This window comes from Pyxicephalus adspersus, chromosome 1 (genome assembly GCF_032062135.1).
Source record: "Pyxicephalus adspersus chromosome 1, UCB_Pads_2.0, whole genome shotgun sequence".
Taxonomy (NCBI): domain Eukaryota; kingdom Metazoa; phylum Chordata; class Amphibia; order Anura; family Pyxicephalidae; genus Pyxicephalus; species Pyxicephalus adspersus.
In genome coordinates, this window is record NC_092858.1 from 100,691,418 (window position 1) to 100,718,236 (window position 26,819).

At 36.0% G+C, this 26,819-nt stretch overlaps 1 protein-coding gene across 1 annotated transcript in view; it reads right to left on the reverse strand.

Moving 5' to 3' along the window:
• Positions 1–6,793: 6,793 nt before the first annotated feature.
• Positions 6,794–26,819, reverse strand: part of LOC140337264 (forkhead box protein O6-like) — a 58,782-nt gene continuing 38,756 nt past the window's right edge. Inside the window, exon 2 of the mRNA XM_072420923.1 lies at positions 6,794–14,620. Within this exon, the coding sequence (XP_072277024.1) occupies positions 13,253–14,620 (1,368 nt within the window). The 3' untranslated portion in view covers positions 6,794–13,252. The remainder of the gene's footprint in view (positions 14,621–26,819) is intronic.

Consider the following 26,819-nt stretch of genomic DNA (forward strand, 5'->3'; position numbering starts at 1 on the left):
TAAAAATAAATTAAATAAATTTAAATTAAAAAAATAAAAAAATACAGCAAGTTCAAATGTGCTGTTTCACAAATAATAGTCATAAATAAGTACTTCTCTGATGTAAGAATACAGCCCAGTGCATAGTTGTATTTGTACTAGTGTGAAGTTCAGCTGAGCTATTATACTACCAGACATTCACATTATTGTAGTCTGGAATATGTACATTACAAACAATGTTTCATTTTATTTCAGATATAATGTGTTAAATAAGTTTGTTTGAGTTTAAATAGGTGTAATGATATAGGTGAAGGTGAGTGCTATGGCCTGATGTGTGTTCAGGCGTCCTGTCTGCACTCTCCATATATGCTCCCATACAGAGCTGAACTTTAACATTATTTTGCACACCACCTAATACTAAGAAGTTAGTTAAGTGGCCCCCCTGGCCCCGGAGCCTCCAACTGCCCTGTCTTCAACAGAAGATCAGCAAACAAAGATAAAGGCGAAAGCATCTGCTCAACTTCCTCTGTCTGCTAAAAGAGCTTAGAAGAACTTGGAGAAACAGCTTTCTGGATTCAACTGTAAGTGTTCATGTTTATTTTAAAACTGCATGGCTGCTTGTGTGTACTACGATGGAAGGCTGTGTGCATGTTTCTGGATAAAACTTCAGAGCTATGAGTATACTTGTGTGTATGGTGCAGGAATGTATGAATGTTTGTGTATAGTGCATATTGTGTGTATGTTTCTGAGTAAAATGTAGGGCTGTGTGTTGTGGGTATAGTATATATGTTTGTGCATGTTTTTCTGTATAGGACAAATTATGTCTAAGTTTAGTGCAGGGCTATAGCTTATTTGTGTGTATAGTACCATCTTGTATGTATGTTTGCAATAGTGCAAGACTATGTGTATGTTAGTATACCATATTTTATATTTATATTTTAGTGAAAGCGGCACCCCATTCACAATGGGAAAAAGTCTGTCAACAAACACGATAACGTCTGCTGTTTATGAGCACTTTACATTATCAATGTAAAGCTTTACCTGGCTAGTTTTATGAAAGGGGACATTATCCATATTTAGGATGGCATGCTGAACACACTTTTGACTAAAAACATTCAAAACCTCATCAATAAAATTGAAGAATGCTTCTTGAATAAATGCTTGTGCCTTAAAGTGGAGGGTCCCATTTTTATTCCTCACACAACAAAAATAAATAATTTCTGGAACGCACTCGAGCCACAACATGCACCGCCCTTTGCCCAATAGGAGATCTTCCCCTTTTGGTTCTCTTTGAGATGTTAAAACATATTTCATCAAGAAAGTAGATGTTTTTTCCATCTTCCTCAGCAATGAGATCAAGGATTTTGTTAGTAGAGATAAGACTTTTTTTGAAGAGAGTGGGAATCATTGCGCCTTGCAGGAATTAAAGTAGTTTTTTTTTTATGACCATCGGAATTTATCAATACATCTATGCATTGCGGAAATAGATACATTCATTCTAATCTTGACAAATAATTGATCCTTCATTTCCCTGAGACTTATTCCACAATCTTTGGAAAATAACTTGCTCAACTCCATATGGGCTTCATCCAACATTGAATTTCTCAGACCTCCTCTTGGTAATTTTTCCACTCTACCGGAAGATTCATAGGTCTTAATAACTTTGGTTATGGTTGTACGATTACAACCCAAAACATTGCTATCTGGGAGGTATCACTTCCATTTAGATCTAGAAGTATCTACCACTCTTTGAAGTTCTGCATTACTTAATTGTCTGGCCATAAGGGTAAGTGCAATACTAAATATAAAGCTAATAACTTTGAAGATAAAAAGATTAATAATATTGTTATCTTAAAACTTAGTATAAAACCCTGAAATAAAGATATTTCATTTTAAAATATATATAAATTAAAAAGCATAATAAATGACAAATCATCAATTTATTTTCATATATTTTTAATAATGTTTCTTGGGAAAAACTTTTATGGTAAAAATATTGTGTTATATTTAGGTTTATAATAAATGTATTGATTTATGAATATTTAGGGGGGTCTAAATTTTTTGTGAAGTTTGGTTGCAAAAGTGTAAAGTTTGAATGCAAGTGTGAAGATAAAATGAGAAACTCTGTAAATACAGAGTCGGAAAGTCGGAGTCAGGGGTACCAGAAACTGAGGAGTCGGAGTCCGAGTCAAAGGATTTATCTACCGACTCCACAGCCCTGTTCAGTCCCTATTTTTTCTAAGCCTGGCAGTTAGAAACTCTGGAATTTGTTTTTTTACAACCACTTGCTTAATCACAATCAACCATTTTATAATGGGCACTTGGTATTTTCATGCTTTTGCTACACATTAACTAAAAATGATTCCATAGTTAAACAACAAACATGAAAATGGTGTTTACAGTATTTTGTATAAAAAGATCCTATTTATCTGGCTGTCATACAGTATGAACAACTATATGACACTGTATGTGTTTACCATTCTTTACCTGCACAATGCACATCTTTGTTCTCTGCAGGAATGTATTGGTTAATGAGAGTGGTAGCTGTCACACTGCTTGTTTTAATCACGTAAAATGAAATATTATGCATTGGCATGGAACACACATTTTTGTGTAATATTATTTTCGAGTGTGTCACAACATTTCTGGATGGGTGTCACCAATTGTAATTTTTATTGCAGTTGGTTCTTCAAATTATCAAGTCTTTAGAGGCACTCAGCGATGACAGTAAATCTGCTTCACCAGATCTTCCAGTCAATCAATGCAGTCCTGTCTTCTGCACTGCAGACGCTCAAACCTTTTATAATCAGTTCACTCAGTGAAACAATCATCTTTCAATTTCTTCAATATAGAAATTGGTCTTGGATAGCACTGTCTTTCTTTTCAAGATTCTCAGGTGTATTCCTGAGCCATTTAAAGGTAAAAAATGAAAGCAAGTGTAAAATAGATTTGTGGGCATACTGGAATTATGTGCCTTTTCCAGGGTGGTGGTTCAGCAGTTTAAAACAGAGCAATATTATTATTATCTTGCATTTATGTAGCACCAACATATTACACAGTATGTTACATTAATAGAGTCAATTAACTACATGTTTTGGGGATGTGCCCAGAGGAAACATATACAAACATGGAGAGAACATACAAAATCTATAGATAGTGTCTTGTCCAAAATTCAAACCTGGGACCCGGTGCTGCAAAGGCTGAAGAGCTAGCCACTGAGCCAACCGTGCTGCCCAAAATATAACAAAGACTTTCTGACCATACTAAATCCTTTAAAAAAATAAAAGCCTGTAATACTTACCTGTCCAGCACTCAGCACTGCTCAAGGACCACACGATAGCTAGCCATGTGATCTTAGCTAACAAAAAAAAGATAAACATTTTTGCAGAACTGTTGACAGGTTTTTCCCTGAACCCCTTCAGAAGCTCAGTCAAGATTAAGTGGTGTATTTAAAAAAACAGCAGTACAGCTATACCATACTGTTGCTTAACAAGAAAAAATACAAATGTGCATTGGTTGTGCTTTACCGGCTTTGAAAGTCCCAGGCTGTCAAAGCACAATAAAAATTACACTAAGTTGTAAAATAAAGTCCAAAAGAGCCTGCTCATGTGAACTATTAAAGTCATATTACTGGCTCTTCTCCAATTATATGCAGGCTGCAATATTGAATATTACTTTAGAGAGTAACTAATAGCAGACAGTACAGGTAGTCCCGGATTACATATGAGATAGGGACTGAAGGTTTGTTCTTAAGTTGAATTTGTATGTAAGTCGGAACTGGTACATTATTTTCATAAATTCATTTTTAAGCAGTTTTGTGTTAGTTACTGTATAAAATCCTCACTGAGTTATTCACAAACAAAGCAAAAAAACAATAAATGAATTGAACCCAATAATCTTTTTGGCTATGTGTAAGGGTGACATTCTCCCCACTAGCCAGCAATCTAGCAATGTAACAAGCATTCTTACTTCTGACCCCCACAGTATTGTACTGTGAGCTGTGGGTATAGTAATTATAGTAAGGTTTAGAAACACTGGCTTGGACATTTGATCACATGACCACCTGCTGTTGGAGCACAGAGTAGGGTTTTTGTAATTTTTTAAAGGTTTAAATAGTTAGCAGAGTTATAAATAACAACAGATGTCAATGATACCTCTGACTTGTGTTGTGCAGTGTTTTTTCTGAAGCCCTTGTACTTTTGTATCTGCAGGACACAAATGCAGGTATTCAGGAAAGTCATTGTTGCAGCATGCAGAACGGAACAGTCATGGGGAGGTGCAAAATTTGCCATACGGGCCCTGAATCCTCCAGCCAACATGAGTCCCAAATCAGCTTGGTGGTGGTGGGGCTTGCAAGTCAGTTCTGTACAGGGGCCCGCTGTTAGCTACCTAGCCACTAATAAAAATATTCCACAATGCAGTGAAACTGTCTCAGTAGGCTGTTTAACAATGCTCTCCTTGCAGTAGGCGACCATCCTCATTTATATCGTTACTAGGAGAATTGGACATCTTTGACAGATCTTAAGAAACATGCCAGTGAGCTGTATTTAATTTTGGATGATTCCAGTTTTTTTTATAAGGTGTCTGATTATTGACACCATCTTTGCTCCATAAAGTTTTTTAAAAATGGATTGTGCCCAAATGTCCAAATGCTTTTGCCAACAATTCTGGAGAACTTTCTAGTACATTTAGGTTTACTTATGTTATATAAAACAGATAAATGGTATTTGTAATTGTGCTACAAATAGTTTTTGCACCGTTCCCTAATTTAATAAAAGAAATACCCTAAAAGAGCACAGGGAACTGGGCGGTATGTACTAACATCTCTTCTGCTCTAAGGGCAATAGGAAAATTAGTAATTTGGTACAATAGGTTATTTTCTTAGCTAACGTAGTTTAAACAACATCTTTCACAGAGTTCTTTTTTAAATTTTCAAATGACATGAATTTGTTCTGGAAATCGATAGTGGGAAAAAATAAATAAAATTTAGAGTATGTTTGAAATGACTGACAAACCTTTTTTAAACAGCAGCTTTAATACTGGTGATAGTACACATGAAAAATAAAAAAATGTTATATATATATATATATATATATTTAGTCCATTTACTTTTTTCCAGACTGCTTCTCCTATTTGTATTACTCAAGGCACCTTCTGTCTATATTGTGTAACACATAATATACTACATTTTCATTGCTATATTAAATGCCTGAAGATGAAATCCTTATAATACTGCAATGTGACTTTGCAAAATTTTATAATTATTTTCTTTTACTAGTCTAGCAGAATTGATTTACTGAAAGGCTGAAATCTTCAACATCATCCACAATCAGCACACTCTCAATTACATAGATGGCAGGCAGTGATCAATTGTTTTATTGCAGTAAATATTTCACTGCTGTAACTGCAGTCAGTTGGTGAGAGGTAACATGTAATTAGTAGTTGTGGGTTTATGTATGTTTTTTATTCTGCATTTTGGTATTTAATCTCGATTTGGCTGTAAAAATTACCCTTGCAGTGCGCAGCTACAGTTGTTTAATGCTCTTTTGGTCTAGATGTGGGATTGGAATAAGAAAGGATTGACACAACTGATCCGATACCACTTTCTCCCTTGACCGGCCGTTCCAATTTTCTGATGGTCCAATGGTCAGAAGCCCTAAAACACCAAACAAATGTTTACAATATTTTGCACTGTTTTGTGCTATATTCCTTATCTAAAGTGTATGATTGTGAGCTGTGCTTTGTTTATTTATTGCTGTAAAGGACAAAACCAGCCTGTGAAATGCGTTTGCTGTTTTACCATATGGCCACTTAATGTTAGTAATATTAATGGCAACATGGAAAATGTTTCTCAAACAGGGTTCCATGGGACCCAAGAGTTCCTCCAGAGGTTGCCAGGGTTCTTTGAGCAATGAACAGTTTGTGACTCTAAGGTCGGTTTCCATTGATCTTTTTGGCTATCTGTAAGGGTGACATTGTTCTCACTGGCCAGCAATATAAGAGGTATTATTTCAATTGACCACCACACTAATGTACTTTGAGCTGTGGATATAATAATTGTAGCAGGTTTTCCCAAGAAACCTGGAAGCTAAGTATTATTGACGCTTTATTGTATGGGAAAAGGAGTGGGGACGTATTTTTTGGCTGGAATAACCTTATACCGGCTGCTAGGTCTCAGAGTACTGGAAGCAGGCGCTTCTCCTGCACATGCGGGCAGTTCTGACCCTGGCCGTGCCTTCTCTTCCAAGTTTTCTCAGTTTCGCCCATCAGGAAATAGCCTCTTAATCATCCCTGACTATTTAGCTGGCTCAGACACAGCACTCAGCATTTGTGCCAAGCCTCCTAACTCTGAGCTGACCATTTCCTGTATACCTGTTGGCTAATTCAGTGCTTACCCTGTCCAGCTCCTGTGTTAACCCCTTGTTGTTCAGTCTATTTCCTGGATCCCTGGTATTTGACCTCTGGCTTGTGACCTGACCTCTATTGCTTGCTCCCTGTCTCAACCTCGGCCTTCCTTGACGATTCTTCTGCTTAGTGATTTGGTACCGTGTATAGTCCTGCCTACCCTGTTGTGCCCAAAGACCGCAACCTGGCGGTAACCAGCAGTGCGACATTCTCACCACTAGAGGCCCTAGAAAAGACCTGGTTAATGCTTAGACTCTGCGCCTTGTGACAATTCCTGAAATTGATTTTTTATTGTTGACAGTTGTTTCTTATTATTACCACCGTACAATTAAAGATTGATAAGTTTTATGACAGACTTATCATATCACACGCAACAGTAAATATCAAATGAACACACATAAGACATACAATACTTAAAACAATTTTATTCTTGAAAATATTCTGTACAGTCAGTATACACAGGTTTATGTTACATCTGAAGATTCACACACTACACAACAACACCCAAAAAACATTACAATTGCTTTACACTGCAGTGAGGAGGACAAGGGGGGATCCAGATGGGCAAAGTGAAGCAATGTATAGTGATACTGAGCATCGTTACACTGTACCACAAACTGATATTGGGATACTCAAAACCATTATACAAGGCGGCTATTGTTCATGATCTAAGTATTCAGAATAGTCGTCACGCAGCGAGCTATGTCCGTTAAAGAAAACATTATTGTAACTGAGATACTACATGGCATTTCCAGGTGCAGTAAGGCACTTTCGGAGTTAGCCTTGTAGGTTCCCCCCTTACCTGTTAGTCCCAATCCTCAAAAACTACCTCCATAGTGGAGGGCATTACCAAAAAGCAACTTTTCAAGTTTATCCCTTTATCGGTTTAATTTTTCTGCCTTAAACTATGCTGAAACATAAATGTACCTTGTCACAATTGCAAGACCTCCATTATTATTACAGAGGTCACAAAAAAAAATAACAGTCCTTAAAAATTGAGCTTAAAATGTTTTGAGTGTATAGAAAACAAGATACAAATAAAATAAAAATTATTCCGAATATATTTTCTGTATGTACATGTTTCTGTATATATTAAATTCTGTTCAGGAAATTAAAAAAAAAAATACCAATAAACATGTAAACAATCATATATATGCAGTAAATCAGAAACCGTTTAAATATGAGGATTCCAGGGTAGAATCATTCTTTAAAAAAATTAGTATTTAGGTAGTGTTAAGGGCTGAATAGGGGGTTTAATGTTAGTTGATGTTATTTATTGATTTTTTTATTTAAAAATGTATTCATCATTGGATTTAAAAATATATATTTTGTAATTGGGGTAAACTTAGTTCCTTGGCTTTTAGAGCATTTACCTTGTCCTTCTGTTCCTGACATCTGAATAAATAATGGCAGAGAAAGGGCTGCGGCAATGCAGCCTTTAAAGAGCATACTATACACACAAAAACCATAAAAATGTGATGGAACAGTATACATAGAGAAAGCAGGTTGGCTATAACGCCATAACACAACAAATCACACAACATACATCATTATACTCCTCCATTTCAAGTACAGTAACTCTGCTTTGATTTCAAAGCTACATAAAGAAAATGGCTTACTGAACTACACGCATTTCTGCTTGATCAGCACTGATATGTACAGTAAGTGGCTAACTGGTTAACAGTTTTATGGTAGATGTAATTCCCTAGATAAGAGAAGTGTCCCTCTCCACATGGGCACCAAGGTTCATGTGTTGGAGTTTTGTAAGTCTGATCCCTACTTCCTACTCAGAAAGTCTCTGTGGCAGTTTTCACTGGATCTTTAGCTGGTGTTGATTGATGGTTTTTGTTTTCATGTCAAAACATCTTTTTTGACTATGTCGCTGGGTTTACAGGTCAATAAAATGTTAGGAGGAGCCCTTTCCCTAAAAATATTAATTTCCCTATGGATGCATTGTGCTTTTAGTTTGCATGTTAAGCTACGTACACACTTCCAATTATTATCGTTGGAAAACGAACGACGAACGTTCATGCACGATATATACGACCGATCGTATAGCACCGATCCTGCACATAGAGTTAACGACACGATCGTTCGTAGATATTGTACACACAATAGATACGATCGTTTGAGCGATAGAGGAACTATGTGCACGACAGAAAAGTGAACGGACGTTCGTTCATCACGCATGCTCTGACCATGGACGATCAACGAACGACCGTACACACGAACGATGTTCAACGATCGTCGTCCAATCCGATCCGTCGGTCCGGTCGTTCGTTTCCAGCGACTTTCCTCGTTCGTCGGCGTCGTTGGTTACTTTTTTACGAACGATTTTTTGCCCAATCGATCGTTCGTCGTTCGATTGGAACGATAAAAATTGGAAGTGTGTACGCACCTTTAGTCAACCAATGATTTAGTATACCTGGGAAATGCAGCTGACTAAAGGCATGAGATAGGCACAGACCAGGCTGACCATTGATGGAGAAGAGATGTAGAGGGGATGTAGAGGGGATTTAACAGACAGGTTAAAAAATGTTCTATTCTTGCCTTGGACATAAGCTAATGGTGGTGCCATTCTGCTCTTCTGTCCTCCTTGTTCTTCTGCCTGAATATTTAAAAAATATCTAAACCATAATAATAAAAAGCATCTCACATTTCCTTTTATGTCTTTTTTTTTCATATTGTTATTTTACTCCTTAAAACTGGTTATTCCTGTCATTTGCAGCATTTATGCAGCATTTATAACAACTTCCTGTATTAGGGCAACTTCCAAAATGAGAAAAACATTGTCACTGCTTTAAAAATATAACTTGTAGAAATGAAGAATGCCAGTACCACAAATGAATCTGTGAAAGTTTACAAAAAAAAAATCACCCTTCTATTTAAAAAGGCAAATGGTGTAATTTAAATAATGTTCTATAGAAAATGAACTTCTAGTCAAAGGCTGTTCTTGACAGTTGGGTCATCCCTGCAGGTCTGAGTGTAAACTAAGGTCTATGGCTACCTTAATGCCCGGCAGATCCTCACAGCTTTAAGCTAATGAATACAGAAATCTGCATGAGCAGTGTAGAAAGTGCACAGCATTGCTCTTATCAAGTAAAACCCTATTACTTACCAAGGAGAGGTGAAGGGTAAAGAGTTTGTAGGGCATAAAATATTCATTAGGTTTGTAAGTAGAGGCAAAATACATATGTTCATTTTATAGCTGCAATCTAGGGGTGCGTGGGGTGTTTTGAATTTGCAGTTATTGGAGAATAGGGAGAGTTCAAGCTAATGGCTTGAATTTGAGTATTTATTATTGGCTAAATTTACTCTCTGCATGGAAAACAAATTTCATTCTAAGACCAATAGCATTGATACGCATAACATTTACAGAAGCTCGGTCCCAATTTTGATGTACTTTTCTCTAAAATAAATACAGAAAATGAACAATTGCACATTCATGAGCTAAAGATTGAGTTCCATACTACTGTGCTCTTGTTGCTACAATGCAAAGTAACATAACATTGGGGGTTTGGTCAAGCTAGTCAACTGTTTCATGTTTTTTCATGCCCCAGTTTCATACATGATTTGCACACACACTACAAGACAGTTACCACCATTGTAAAAGTCACTACCTTAAACAGTTTAAAAAATGTAGCATTTTCCCAAACTTTGCTGCATTTCAGTAAGTCCTGCTTAAGGGCCTGTGTTAGCATAAGTTTGATATGCTTCAGTGAGTATTCAGAAATGATAGACAGGTCACTGGTTTTAATCATATTGATCACTCTTTTTGTTCCTTGTATTTTTATTATTCATAAAAATCCTAAATAAAGAATTTCTTAAATCAATTGTCAGACAGGTGAACTTGACCTGCAGATGATCGTTTTTTTAAACTAGCATTTGCTTCGAGCAGTTTTAGAATTCCTATAGACTTGTATAGAAATACAAAAGCCCATCTGGTGCAAACAAAACCCAGCGACACAGGCCCTTGGACAGTTGCCCTGGTCACACAGAAACTGACCTAGACAGTTCAGACTGCATGCAGTTCAATATATAGTGCACACCACATAACATTATAACCATTTAGTTAGCACCATTTTATAAAACACTGTGCAATTTTTATTTATGTAAATGCCCTTTTGGTGTTATGGCAAATTAGGGTAATTTCTCTGACAGCTTGTGCTCTCTGGAAGAACAAGTGTTTTTATAATTTCATGGTATTTTTTTCTCTTCTTTTAGAATATAAGAATAAGAATTAAAGGAAATAAATAGTGAATTTGTACAAAACTAGAACTTCAGTGAGATGTCAGCATCTGTTCATTTGAGTTGGATTTTGATTAGGGCAGAAAATCAAGAGTAATGCAGTTTTGACAACAAATTGACATCTTTAGATCAATTGTTGCACAAGTCTAAACACAAACGCACTTATAATAGAAAAAAGATCATATGGTCAACGGGATGAATAGGCCATTTTAGATATGGTTTAAGCAAGGCAGTGCAAAGAGTCAAAGTGTGCAACTGGATTTTCTATTTGTTATATAGGGTACACAGAAAAAATTGTAGATATCATTATTTTGTGAAATATTCAGATTAATGTTTTATCTGATGGTCACGTTGGTGCAATTATACTGCATCAGAAGTCTGAGACTTTATAACTACAAAGTTTACAAAGGATTTAAATCATGGAGAGGTAGGGGTGTTTAGAGTTTATGTATGTAATTTCTTCAGTTGTAACATAGGTGATAATGATTACAGGAAATTCCTATCCATTACATTTTATTGGCCAATTCTAATATTACTGTTGTTAACTAAGAGTAATCTTTGACCACTGTCTATGGCTTCATTTTGAAAACTCCTAAAACCATATGAATGCATTAGCATATCAAGCTCTACCGACAACTGAAATATCACTTTTGGTTGGTCAGATTAAAGTTGGGAGGTTTGAAATGGGAATGTAAATAGGGGTGTTGCTAATTTTTACCATCAAACTTGTAGTGAAAAAAGAATAGCTGTGAATCTAAAAAGTTTCCTATATCTCTTTTATAAATCAGACCCTGTAGTTCTCCACCTCTCTTGCAGAATCTCGCTCACAGATCAGAACACCTACTTGTCCAACACCCCTACCATTCAATCCAGGGGGAATCTGTTTATGTTTTAATTTGTTACAAGTCCTGTAGATGTATTACCCTAAGATGGGTGATAACACTCAATAATTCAAAGCTATGATAGAAAACTTACATTTTACATTTTAGAATTTTTCATGGACTAAAACTTGCATAATATTGGCCACAGTGTTCAGAAATGATTTTCTATGTAACGTATTCATTAAAAATTTACTAATTACTGGAATGAATAATTATAACTCAATTGCCAAAGGATTCACTATTCTGTTCAGGTGGTCTTGTAATACCAACAGCCCCTGCTAGACAGCACAACCAGTTTTGGTGACATCAGTCTAGTTAGGCAAAACAGCTTAGTCTCCAGCCCTCCCCCAGACTACAGAGGGGATTATAAAGAAGCAGCACAATGTAGAGGTCTTCACTCTGCTCATTCTTTCTCTAAGCATGCTATAGAGTACTGAACAATATAGTAAACTATTGCTTCCCCTCTCTCTCCCGCAGTGCAAATCACTTAAGGAGGGCAACATTAACAAAAGATTCAGGTACCTAAACTTGCTGTATTTAAATTTTATGATTTAATGAACACATAATATTTTAATGTGTTTAGCTGTCCTAAATATATTTTACTTTTCTAAAAAAACTGATAACAACCAACTGTTGATATCATCATTTAAACCTGAGGTTGCTGGAGGATGTTATTTCCTATTAAACTTTTTTTTTTTAGAATAAATTCCTTTTTTTGTTGCCTAACACCTCTGAAGACTGTAACAAATAATATGGAAGTCACATGACCTTGTGATCTTTGGTCGATTTACATTTTTATTTTATCAGGAACAATCTTCCCATTAGTAAATAATTCTTAGTGTTTTAGTTACATTCCTAATATATTGAGTCTAAGGCACCCTTTAGATTCACTTCAGAACTGTTAGCTCATAATTGGTCTGGATCCCTGTTATTTGAATGAAAAAGTGATTCTTCCATTTGTCGATTATGTGGATGACAAGGATATATATATATATATATATATATATATCTTACTGTTCCCAGATTTAGGTCTTCAGTGACCACGAAACATGATATGTTTTCCAAGCTTACAGGTGCTCCAGCAGATCATTAAACCCTCAACCATTAAAAGAACCACCAAAGAGTCACTGTTTATATTAAAAGTAAAAAAACATGTCCTGTCAGTTTGGGTATCATTGGCCAATACAATTTGTAGTTAAATACAGATTAATATGATATAATTTATTGGAGCAAACAAATGGAAGTGATTATGTTATTGTAGTGTGAAAATATTAAAATGTTATTGTATTTCATAGGGCAAGGGCATTAAAGATGGTTATAGTCCAACTTTCTTTGTCACTCATGCTCAAAATTATGAAACAAAAATAGACACCCTAATGATCACACCCAGACTAATATGAGAACATGAATAGCTTTTCCCCTTATGAAATAAAATGAAACAACTCCCAGAAGGACAACGGTCTTAAAGGCAAGTTCTCATAGCTCTTTCCATATTTTACGGGACTTTTTTTTAGTTGTGCTATTAAAACTAAATTTGATTTTAACTTTTAACGCCATGATATAGAATATTGAAGCCACAATCTTAACCAACAAGAGACATTTCTATAAAACTTAAGGTCTTTCATAATTTGCAGAAAAGTTTCAACCCAACCATTGCACATCAAATAAATATCTAGTTAAGCTAAACATCTTTTTGATTGCCTTCAGGAAACACCGTACAACCCGGCCTTACTTCTATTTTAACCTTGTACCCAGCTTTGATTTTGCTGTGCTGCAGCAGCCATGTTAAACCCACCTTGTGGTGGTAGAGCAGAGTCAAAATTAAAGTCCATCTCATCATTGTCCATGAAGTCATTGAGAATGATGGATTCCACATCACATTCTAAAGTACCACTAAACATGTCCAGGTCTAAATCTGGTGGAAATCTGTCTTGGTTGCAAACTTGGGGATGATGATGATGGTGATGATGGTGGTGATATGCACCTTGGTATGGCCCTTCCAGCAAGCTTCCATGCCCACTTTGACTACTGAAATAAGAATGATGTGGAGCTGAAGACAAGCTGCATGATTCTGAATTTACCAGTCCACTTAAGCTAGCTAAGGCACTGTTATTAACAGAGCAATGATGGTTTATAGTGGATGGGTGGTACAAATTGTGGCTCTTTATTAAACTAGTAGAGTAGGGTACGGACCCTGAGTCACAGTTGTTTAGCATGCCTGTGTTCTGCCTGTGATTGCGCTGTGGCCCCATTGCAGAAGATAAACCCGGATCAGTCTGTGCAATGGCTTCTTTGTGTCCATAGGACATTGATGTAAGAAGATCCTGGAGGGAAGAATTCCTGTAGGTACTTCCAGGAGAGAAAGAAGCTTGTTTGTTCTCTTGGATTGTCTGCATTGGTAATCTTCTCATCATGCCCATTGTTGGCTGACTGTAAATGTTGCCACAAAATGCATTTGATGTGTTGCTTAGTGGGGGGCACTTGGAGGTGAAGGCGAACCCAGGGCTTCGTTGGCGTAAGGAAGTAGCAGAGTTTACACTGTAACCATCCTGCAACTCGTCTAATAAATGATCAGAAAGTCCCTCACCCAGACCAATGGAACCACCCATTTCTGTAAGCCTTGGCATTTCAACTGAACAATGAGTGCTGGGTGAAAGAGCACTAGATGGGCTTGGGTACATAAGAGGGGAGGAGGGTGTCACCTCATCATCCTCCAGTTCATCAGGCTCATCATTACCCAAGATAGGTGAAAGTCTTCCACTCATATTTCCTGCCACAGGATTAGCTCGATTATGGAACTCTGCCCATACCTCAAAATCATCACTGGTATGAGATGCTGGGCTTTCAGACCACTTTGCTTGTTGGGAAGCCGGACTGCCTTCTGTCTGTTCTGGTGTGGTTTGCACTTGTTGTTTCTTTTTCCCAGCTTTTCCCTTTATTCTTAGAAACTTGCCACTTGTACTGTCCATTGAAGCTGCTCTCCTACGTGGGGTTTTTCCAGTCTTTCCACCTTCTGGATTTAGCATCCACCAGGAACTTTTTCCAGTTCCCTCATTCTGGACGCGGATGAAACGTGTATGTAGGGAAAGGTTATGTCTGATGGAATTCTGAAATAAAAAGATAGAAAAAAAAATCTAATTAGGATCAGCAAAATCATAACATCTAACATACATATACTGTATATTGTAGGAATAAAATTTTTCATTTATTGTTTTACTTCTGACATGCTTAGCCTAGATAATATTAATCTAACTACAAACTTTGAGAGATATAGGTTGGCATAACTATGCACACTGAACTAAGCCAAAACCAGAACATTTATGCAGTACAGTTCTCATTAGGTTCAACATAATAAACATATTCATGACATCTCTTCAATACATGCCTCATGTTTTGTGACATTACAGGCACAGCTAGTACAGAAAAATACCAGCTAGAAATTTACTGAGCTTCAAACCTCCACCACTGCACTGAAATCACAAGCAGTGTCATCAGCCTGCCAAATTTACCTCTGAAGTATAGAGCACATCCATCTAGAAAGCAGATGATAGAAAAAGGTGAATGCAAGTCACCTCTAAATGCAGGGAGGTTGTACACAAATGTTTGTTCTTGGGTTTACCTAAACTTTAATTGCATACCAACTAATCCCAATCCGTATACATTATCCATAATTCATAGAAATGAAACATGTAAGGTGAACAGTACAAGGTTAATTTTGTTTGGATGCTAAAGAGGGTAGCTTTAGAATCAAAACACAGAAATCTTTTTCTCTTTTTTTTGGAGACCGAAATAGTTTCCTATGACTAAAATTCTAAAATAACAGTTGTATGATCATTTCCATTAAGAATTTAGCGGGACACCACTGGAAGGATCCCATTTAAAGCTTTCCCTAAAAGAAATACAAATACGTGCAAAAGTTTGTCCATCAATCGAATCCCATGCACATTCTTGATTTTCCCTCTGTGACTTTGGTTTGCATTGAGGTTACTAATACAATGCAAAGAACCCAGGTTTGGTAAAATTTCTGCATGCCTTACCTCAAGTACTTTTACTGCAACAGTTTCAAATAAAAAATAAACTGGAGCATAATTTTTGCATCAATCAGATTTAGTGAATATGAGATTTAATTCTTTGAAGTTAAACTCTAAGCATCTACATACATAATTGGGAATAGTTTTACCTTGCAAAAAAAACTGTAATTTTATTCACTACTCTTAGAATCAAGGCATCTCTTCAAAGTTGTAGCACATTGATCAGCCATCACTCTCCTGTCAGCATGATTACTATTAGCAGATGTGTCCTGAAGCTAATCCTGATTGGTCCCTAGTGCTGCCTCTCCCTCTCATAGTAATGATGCTGAAGTGCACATAATTATAGAGGTATCGGGATAATTCCAGGTACCTGCACTCATTGCTTTTAAAAATAATACATTTTAATGGCTATTTGGTGGCTTTATAGGCAGCAATAATCCAATAGATATATAAATGCAAAAAGTCTGAAAATCAAGATTTTTTTCTGAAAATATATTTTTGGGATACTAACTGACAAAAATTGTTTCTTCTCGCTGATTGTGCCACGATGAAGACAAAGTACCCTTAGATAATATAAAAAATGCCTAATCATTTACATATAACAGGAGGTTTGAGAAGCTTTTTGTTTTTAAGCAGTTCTAGATGCTTACAAGTAGACACAAATAATATGCACCCAGGTGCACAAATGAGCACTCTGACTGAGGTAACAGTAACAATGTTGGCTGATATGATAATCGCATCTCCTTCTCTAACATGATAAATTCATAAAAGAAAAGTACTATCACTGTCTTTTGCATGTAGAACTAGGATGTTTTATTTCACAAATGGCTGCTGTTGTTTTTCTATTATAGACATTTCCTGAGAATATATTAGAAATAGATATTTCTGAATCACCAAACTGTCAACTGTGAATAACCTTTGATAACCGCCATACACAAATTGCCTACATAACAAAATAGTCTCATATGAACTTAAAGTGTGTATAATAGGATCAGTCCACCTAAAAATTGGATCATGGTAACATGCCTAGATAACTCTGGTACAGTGTTATAGCTCTAAAATGTCATATATATATATATATATATATATATATATATATATATATATATATACATAAAATATATAAATAAAATCTACCAAAATGTTGTATAATGAGGGCTTGCCTAAATTATACAATCTATTTCTAAGCTATCAAGGATGCAAAAGGCAATATAAGTACTACATAGGAAGGTAATATTTGATTTTTGATTAGCACTTTTATTTGAATTTAATTCACCAAGTATAGGGTTACCTTATTTTTATTTAGCTTTACTTGTTTTATCAGAATTGACATTTTACCTGGAGTGTCAGAAGTTATCTAAAATTTGACAGGCACTGCCAGTCAATTGCATGACCTCACATGTTGCATGTTAAGAAGATAGCAGACAGCAAGGTCACCTATTTGACTAGTCAGCAACTGTCAGACTTCAGGTGACCTCTGAACTTTTTACTGTCTCAATAGCAGTAACTATCACATTTCTCTTCTTTTAAGCTCTACTTTAACAATGCACAGAACAATTCATTTGCAGCATTTCATAGTAACAGTCAGCTTTTATTAGTACACAAGCAAGGCTAAAAATGTGCAACTTTACAAAAGGCTTTGTAAGAGAACTGTTAAAAGCATTAGTAGCTGCAATATCAACACGAACTAAAGCTGCTGCTCAATTTACTGTACGTCAAAGATTTTGTATGCAATGATGTAAGTTCCTTCTATATGCTGGTAAATACTTATGTGAATGTCTGCTAGGGGTGGGATGTAAAACTGCACCTTTAGGATATTGTAGTGTTCACTATATTAGTACTATAATAGTATAATAATGGAATATCACCTTCTCTTGTGTTACCTATCCAGTAAGTGAACATGAACAATCATTTATCTTCTGAATGTAACAAAAAGTTCTAAGATGTTTGAAGGAGCAGAAGCCATGGTATGATAAGCTGATGAGGAGAGAATCATAATAACACCCTTGCTTTTGTGTAGACACGTGTTATTAAAGGCATAAGTTACAGTCACCACAAGTATCATAACGAAGCTATTATTGGTAAATGCATGATAAGAATCACTCCAAATACAATAAAATATATATTTATAACATTAGAAAAACATATCCAAATGTGAATCCAAGGGCTGGAAATGGGAAACATAAGGATAACCAATAAGAACAATATTAGACAACTACTATATGCATTAACAATATCCCATATGACCTGCATTGGTAACATCCTTGTATTATTGGGGCTTTATTGGTTTTTCTGATGAACAACCTTTTTACCCTATTCATAAAACAAAACAACCACTTAGGATCCTACTTCTACTGTTAAAAGTTAGTGCTTGTCATGTTTTTAACAATGGGATACGTGTGATCTCCAAATTATAGTTCACCAGCAAACGTATGCTTTCTGATGATGTCACAGGGCACAAAAGAGATCAGTGCTGATTGTTTTAAACACCTTAATCACAAATTTTGAAAAATGGGAATTAACGTCGTAGTGGTCTGCTGGTCAATTTTTTTATTTGGTGGTCCTCCCTAAAACAAAAAAAACAGGCATTACTTCATTAGAGTTAATGGAGCTTCGGTCAGTTTAGTTTAATTACACTGCAGCAATCAATACCTGATGACAGTTTCATAAATCTGGCAGCCATCTGACAGCCAATTCATTAATATGTACTGTACTATGTACACTTTAAACAAATTGACCTCTGCAAGACTGATGGCAAAATCATGGTTGAGATCAGGGGTGTCAAACTCAAATCACATAAGGGGCTAAATTCTAAAACTCAGGCTAAGTCGCGGGACAAACTTTTTATTAAGATACATAGTCTTAGTAGAAGAATAGATCCTTCCACACCCTAAGACACCATATCACACACCATACCACGCAATACCAGCCTGTAGTCTCGAACTCATGGACATCACCAGATGCTGGGTTTCCTCCTTTTTAATGCTCTGCCAGGTCTTTACTGCAGCGGCTTTCAGTTGCTGTTTGTGGGACTTTCTGCCCGAAGTTTAGTCTTCAACAAGTGAAATGCATGCTCTATTGGGTTCAGATCAGGTGACTGACTTGGCCATTCAAGAATATTCCACGTCTTCGGTTTAATAAACTTCTGGGTTGCTTTGGCTGTATGTTTCGGGGCATTCCATCTGTATTATGAACTGCCTCCCAATCAATTTAACTGCATTTAGCTGGATTTGAGCTGAGATTCTATACCTGGAGCAGCAGCAGCATACTACTGGCAGCAGGATTGGGATTCTGCACAGTTGTGTTTAGTGCTGGGTCTCAGCAGGAGTGTTAGGAAGCAACTGGGGTCCTTTTGCCTGAAGCATGGTCAGGCACTTTGTGTGGACCTCCCTGTTTCTACCTAGCTTTCTGGGACTGGGTCCTCCTGCCTGGAAATGTCAGGCGCTTGGATGCGGCACAGTCACCACCAGCCACATAAAACGGCCAGACCGTCCAGATTCAGCCTGCAGGCTTTGTGTTTGACACCTGTAGTCTAGAAACTCCCAACAAAAGATGTGTTTGACCTCATATGAGGGAAAGATAGGGTTCAGAAAGAGGAATAAATAGTGATCCCAAGTGTAATCTTGCATGAATGCCATGAAAATAAAAAAGGTGAAAAGGGTTAAGAATGCTTACAACTTGGGCAGGCAAAGTCATCTGAAGATCCAGAAGCCAACATGACATAACTCAGAATAAATAGAATTCTTTAAAGACTACTAATGTTAAAAAAATATATGATTTATCATTGATAGATCTATTTATAAACAGGTTTACCAGGGTACAAAAAGCATATTATGTCAGATCCTACTTTAAATAATTTTTGGCCCCTCAGCTCTGCCTGAAGCCCGTATTATCAAAGCTGGTATTTGCCAAAGCACCCATATTATGGTTAAGGTGACAATCTCTGGAAGGGGGGAGGGATGTATCTATTGATAAAGAATGACAAATTACTATTGGTAATGTAAGTAAAATGTATGGTCATGTTGTCTAATCTCCAGTAGAAATGTTTATATATTTGGATTTTTTTAGACATTTGGAAGCTGCTATTGGTAATCTCTTTCTGGGGATGTTGGTTGGTTAGCTCTCTCACTTCAAAAATCTGAGACACCAATTTAAAGCAAGCAAGCAGGATGGGAAAGACAGAACTTGGGATTTCTGCACTTATTCTACAACTGAACAGATAGCTGATAACAAGCTTAGAAGGAAAGGTTAGTTGTTCTTTAAGAAGACATGTTATTAATGCCAAAACTACCGGGAACATTTTTTGCAGCACAGCCTGACTATTTTGTCCAGTGCTGTAATAAATACAGCAACCAAATAACCCCATACCCCAGAAAAAAATTATAGTTTGTGTTAAATCCTATATAATATTATGCTCTTTATAAATAAAATGCTACAACTAAAGTTGCTTCATACATAATAAATATGTCTACAACCAACATAAAATGCCACCACTGCAATATTTTCCCCTATTGTCCTAAACTTTGATTGCTTCTCTTTTGTGGAATTATTACCTGCTATGTTCTTATCAGTGATATTCCCATCCCCCCATATCCACATGCTCTGTCTTGCTCTGTCTTGCTCTCCAGAGATGGTTAGAATTCTGAAGTAGAGCGCTCTCACATTCACAGTACAGACATACAAAGCTGCTGTGTGCAGGGACAAGGTTCATGACTTAGATCAGAGCTACTTTATTTCCCTTTACTTAATGAATCTGTCACACTCCTTGTTTTATCCCTCTGCCCCATGGCAGTATATAGTATCTATGGTCTACATTCAGAATCATTTGATCGATTCACCCTGATATCCAAAGACAAGAAAGACCAGAACCTTAAAGAGAAACTCCAGCTGAAAACAAAAAATGGTAAATAAATTATTTTCTGGTATTATTTGAGGATTAAAATCAGTTCCTAGCTGTTGTCAGATATGCAGTTAACAAACGACAGTAGATTCAAAGATTTAGAAGTTTAAATGCAAATATATAAACCGTAGCATGACAAAACATTTTTTACTGTTTATATGAATGTCCTGCATTTAATTGCATTAAATGTCTCCTTACAAAGCAGTATTTAAAGAATGCAAACCTGCATGCCCCAGTTCCAGGGTTGCATTACTCTTCTCATACTAAACACATTGGTTGTTGTCCACTAGGTGGTGGTATTAGCATCTGGTCTTGTCACACTGCAATTACCATATCCTTGCCAGTCTTCTTGCCTCAGTCTTTTCTTTTGATGTGCTATATTTCTCCTTCCATTTACCCCTCCAGAGTAATCCCACAGTACTGATTCCTCTACAACACTCATTGTGACATTCACATGAGTCTGAAGTATCTGCCAGCTCCAAATACATCTTCAATGCTGTCACAGACAATGCCACTAAAATGACTTTTCTCCTGTTTTATCACAGAAGTAGGGTTATAGTTTGCCATTTCGGATTACTCAAGAGAGGTCTTCCAATCTAAAGTGATGATGTATATACTGGGATTACCCCAATTAAAGAGGACTGGCCTTCCCTGCATTTTTGATTTACAGTGATGTCTGTTATCGTTATGAACAGATCAACATTTTTAGAACAATAATTTTGGTACCATTTTTTTTAGGTGTAGTAGGTTCAGAGCATTCCAATATGGCACAAAGAATGTTGCATGTAACATCTGCGTTTTTATCTATACTTCTTTTGTAAACTGATTATTTTGCAAACAAATATATTACATATAGGGCAGGGTACGTTGAATATAGGTTAACGTTAAAGTTATTCTTTAAATAATTCAACAGCCTCCTCCCCACCACACCTTTTACTCACCTTTTCATAATCAGGGCACATCCTCACTGTGTGTGGCTCATAGGGAACATGAAAATGGACCTTTTAGTAAGGTAGGATAAAAATCCTCATAGAATACCAATTAGCTGCCAAATATGAGCCATATATGTTTATTACACATGTGATGTGTATTGTCTAGATTTTTTTTTTTTTTTTGTGTTACATTGACTCACTCGACTGAAAGCAATAATGAAAACAATTTTCCTGTTTATGTGAATTGATATACATAAACTATTGACCCAATCGTATGTGACATGAGGATCACTAAAAGATATTTATAGTGTTGCAGTTTAAACACTTGTAATCAAGGCTGGTGTTCAGCAACACATAGATGAGAATAATGAGAATGCAGACTGACCTTCTCACAGTTGCAGTAAGTAATGTAGAAAGATGAGTCATGTTTCATTCTTCAACTGGACAACATAGGGGACTTATTTTAGATGTGCATTAAAGAAAACTTTTACCTTATTATTTTACACCTTATCATACCTTTTACTTTACTATGTAAGACGTATTCACCTCCGCTGTTCCCTGTAGACTCAAATGCTCAGGGATCCAGCGATAGTGTTTTTGTGAATTGAATGATTCCCACAGTCATTGTGCACATGTCCTTTCCTGACTTTATCTCTGATTATAGGGATGTCAGACTTCAGACACATTACAGCTAAAACAGAGACACGCAAGATTAGCAAGAGCTCAAGCTATAGGTTTAGTGCAAGTGGAATAATTACTATGCTGTAAATGCAGCCTGGTATATTGATAATGAGGAGCCAACAGCCGTTAACGAACATTTAATGCTGAGAATTTTTGAATGGTGAAATGAGAATTCTCACTTTCCTGCATCGCCTCCTCCTCTCAGTTAAAACACTCTTGCGTGTTTGGCCTGTTTGGGTCACTGAATGTCACAGCCTCACCCCACGCTGTCTGTGAATGCACAGGCTGAGCACGCCATTTTCTAACCCAACTGTTGGAGCATTAATAAAATGACCAGGGAAGAAGGGAGTAAAGTTCCTCATGTAGTGTAATTCCACTAATATTCCTTTACGAGAGATACAATAAAAAAAAAAAAAAAATCACACCAGATTTTTTTTTTTATTACTAAAAACTTATATCAGAACAGGGTGCAGATTTTCAAAACAAAACACTGCAATAACCCATGGCAGGTAAAAAATATTAGTATAGATTATGATACATCATTTCACTTTGAAGAGTACCTTGGTGGCTCCAAACATGCAATGACAATAAACATAATTATATACAACAAAAAGGCCCCTGATACTGGCTGGTAGCTGGTGTTACACCATCACAAAGAACCTGCTGGAATAAGGTCTTGCCTGCACCCAGCATATGCAACAAATATTTATGAGTAAATGCATTTTTATTTGCATTTCAAAAGGTAAATTCCAACAGTACAGTCATAGGAAAGAACAATATGAAAATAGAGCAATTGTACATCCAATAAAGACCACAGTAAGAAACATATATATGATAAAACATTATTAACACAGGGGGGTTGGGGAGCTAGGGGTGGGCAAACGAGATGGGAATATCTGGTAATCATAGTCTAAAACAGAACCATGGAATCAAAGGCATGCAACAAATATTTAAAATGGAAATATTATATATATATTCATATATTTTGTTCTTGTTCTACATAGGTTTTTTGCAGAAAAGGTATGCACAAATGTACAAACCTCAACAATACGAGCCTTGATGGGTTTTGAACAGAAGTGATTATTATTTATTTAAGTAAAAACCATGAAAGCTCATATTGTTGATGCTTATAATTCTGTGCATATCTTCTCTTTTAAGACTTTTTTTTAAATTAGTTTTGTTCCTATTCTCCCATGTCCATATTGCACCCAGCAGCTTGTGCTGCACTTTGGTTGTGCTGCCTATTTGCCACAAGTATCAAGGTCAGTTTCTTGGAGAGCCAATTAACCTAACTACAAGTTGATTCTGGTGTGGGGAAACCATAAAGCCCCGCGGAAACCTATGAAAACCCCAGGGGGAACAAGCAAACTCCATACTTTCTCTACACTAAACTTATGAAAACCAAAAGGAATATATAGATTCTAAATATTTGCAGAAAATCTATCAATACTGAAAAATTATATGACCTATTATATATATATATATATCCTTTTATTTAAAAAATACTAAAAACTTAATTTATGCAACAAAATGTATTTCCTTATATGGTATACAATAGTTGTACATAATAATTATGAAAAGTTAAAAAATATGTCTAAGAAGCAGAATGTCACTGCAAAAGTTCCTAAAAATCAAAGATCATTATCTGTTTACAATTTTGAGCACACACAATTTTTTCATCTAAGTGTAAAAAAACATTGCTGTTATAACTGTGATAGGCCCAATTTTGGATTAGAAAATGCCTAGAGTGTTTAGCAAAAATTATTGGGGCTCTGTGATATTTCTCGATAGACTATAGGTAGTTCAGGTAAAAGGAACGAAATCCCATGCCATGAAATGGCATTCTTTTTAATATATGTTTTGGAAAGTGGAATGTGTAGGTTGATGCAGTCTTTACATTAGAATTAAAAATAATTTTCTTATTAAAATAAAATTCCATTTTATTTTATTTTATTTTTTTAACCTAAGTTCCAATATAAATAAAACTGAAACATTCAGGTTTCCAATGAGGTCCTAAGGATCCCCCAAACCTTTGGAGAGATCCACCAAAAGGTCTTCATGGAGACAGATATATTCTTTACACACATTAATGTTGGTTGTTGACCAGAAATTTCACAGAAATGCAATATAGATGTAAAAGCTCTGATTACAGGAACAGAAACAATAGTAAACTTTTATGCCTGACATTTTCCTCAGACGGGTACACAAAGCCTTGAACAACTATTTAGACCCTTGACCAAGTATTTTACTGAACAACAAATCTTATGACATTTGGTCCATTGCATTTTGCCAATAACCTAAAATTGTTTCTTTTTATTGTGATATTTTACTGTTTTATCTTAAAAAAATAAAAATGATTCTTAAAACTGAAATATATGGCATCATTATTTAATTCATGTAAAGAGAAATGTATCTGCAAATCCAAACCATTTACTGGGAGCTAAAAGCAAAGTTCCCATATGGGGCGCTGCACTATATGAAGGATGTAGGAATGGGAGTGATCAAAGCAGACAACTAAATAAGCAGAAATTTATAAGTTAATATCAGAATTATTTACAATAACAAATTTTCATAAACTACGAAAACAAGTTACTTTATGTGTGTGTGTATATTCTTCTGCACTAAAACCTGTAAATGGACAATAAAAGACAAACATGAGACTGAAAAGTTCATTATTCTGTCCCTCTGCATTCTTCTATCAGCATATTTATTGCAAAAAGAACTGGAAATTATAACTAATGATATCCATAGTTAAAATAAAAATTTTGTGCTGTTTTAATCTGACTATATTTGTAATGTGAGTAATTTCCACCCCATAAAAGTCTGCAGTACTACAAACTATTCTGATAAAAGGAGCTGATAGTGTGGACAGACAAGGTATTTGCAAGAACAAGCACATACAGGAGGAGATCACCAATAAATAAATTTGCACACATTAAAAAATCTGTTATCAAGCAATCTTTCCCTTTTATCTATAAGAAACGGGACAACACCTAATCTCAATAAGATCAAGTGCAATAAATTATAAATAATAAAATATGACAGTGGATTTGGAAGGCCAGAGATTACTATCAGAAAGGGCCAATGTCACACCTTCCATACCACAAAGATTGCAGCAGAACATGTAACATGGGTAAACCCCTCAGAAATTTCACACATTGGATTGGTAAAAGCTGTATACTGCCAGAAAGCATTTACATATTTAGCATTACATACAAAATCCCCAAATATACCTAATACAGACCTTCTTAAGATTACTACCCCAGAAAAAAAACCCTTAAAAAGTGTTCAGGTCTCAGAGAACCCTCTGATAAAATTAGAATATTTACAACCCAAAACAGACAGCCGGGAGGTCTGATACTGGCAGAGTTATGTGGATCCCAGGGTTCTTCAAAAGAAAATCCTAGCAACCTTTGTGGGAAACCTACTACAAACTACCCAATGAGTAGAATTCCGTAATATGCATCCTATGTCTATGTAAAAGGAAACATTGACATTTTTTGCTGAAACAACTGCTGTTGCATGCAAACCTATACTTTTTACAGCTATGCTTAATATGTACTGACAGGATGGGCAGTTAACATGAAGGCGTAGTGGAATCTGACATGCACTAGCTAGTGCAATATCACTCATGCAGTAACACTGTCAGGGGATTTGAAGAAAGGCTTGGTAATACACTGCTCACTAATAAGATAACTGTGTAGCAGACAATGCCACTATCTTATGGCTCATGATATGCTTTTCATGCACCCTTAGATAGAGAATGGAATTTATTGAGCAAAAAACAATTCAAAATCAACTGAGATTTTACAAAAAATGATTGAATGTATGTTTCTGCCACAGATTAGGGGTATGCAAACTAGTAATCTATGCGTTTGGATATCAGTAGAGAATAAATTCCTATCACAGATTATATAGTAGCCTTTCAGAAGTAGCAAGAAAATTGCAGTATCCTAGGTACAAAAATGACTGCTTATATAAAATTGATAGAGATTGGAGATATCAGCCAAAATAATTTTCCATTTTTTCCTAATTCAGAAATGTTACTAAAACAAGCGTTTAATGTGCAGGGCAATGCCAATATAAAACATACCAGCAAAATGCACAAAAGATGATGCCACCATAAAATTGTTTTCAGAAAAAAAAAATGTAAAATATGTTATCACTATATCATAGCTAATGATAATTCAGGGCATACAGAAATATCACATTTCCTTCTGGGCAATGCCTTTGTAGGAAAGAGAAGTATATACTGTACAAAAATGCATGCAGGTGATAAATTTACATTTCTCAGGGAATCTTTTCCCAGCCTTTGCTTAATAATTTTATTATCTTCAAAACAGTTACTTTTTTACTGGAGGTGAAAATATTTAAGGATTTTTGTCTTAGTGAGCCCTTGTATTCTGTTTATGCTCCTGCCTTTGTTTTTAGTAGGGCAAGATGGTAAACCTGGCATTCACTATACAGTGTATTAAACCTACAGGGAAAAAGTTGGGGAACAATGCATTTGTAGAGCATCTGAGCCCCAACCACAATCGTCTGATGTAGCTCAAGCAAAGGTTGGCTACCAGTTACATAGATTTCATTGGTACCTGTTGATGGCACCAACTGTTTGTACAGATGCTGAGGAATACAACTCAATGCAAGAGGAATAAAAGTGCATTCAATGGCACCCATGTTGACACTAGGGGTGTAAAATCTGTGCAGAGTGGCACAGGAATGCTGAAGAATCCCAGGTACACCACACGCAGTAATAATAAAA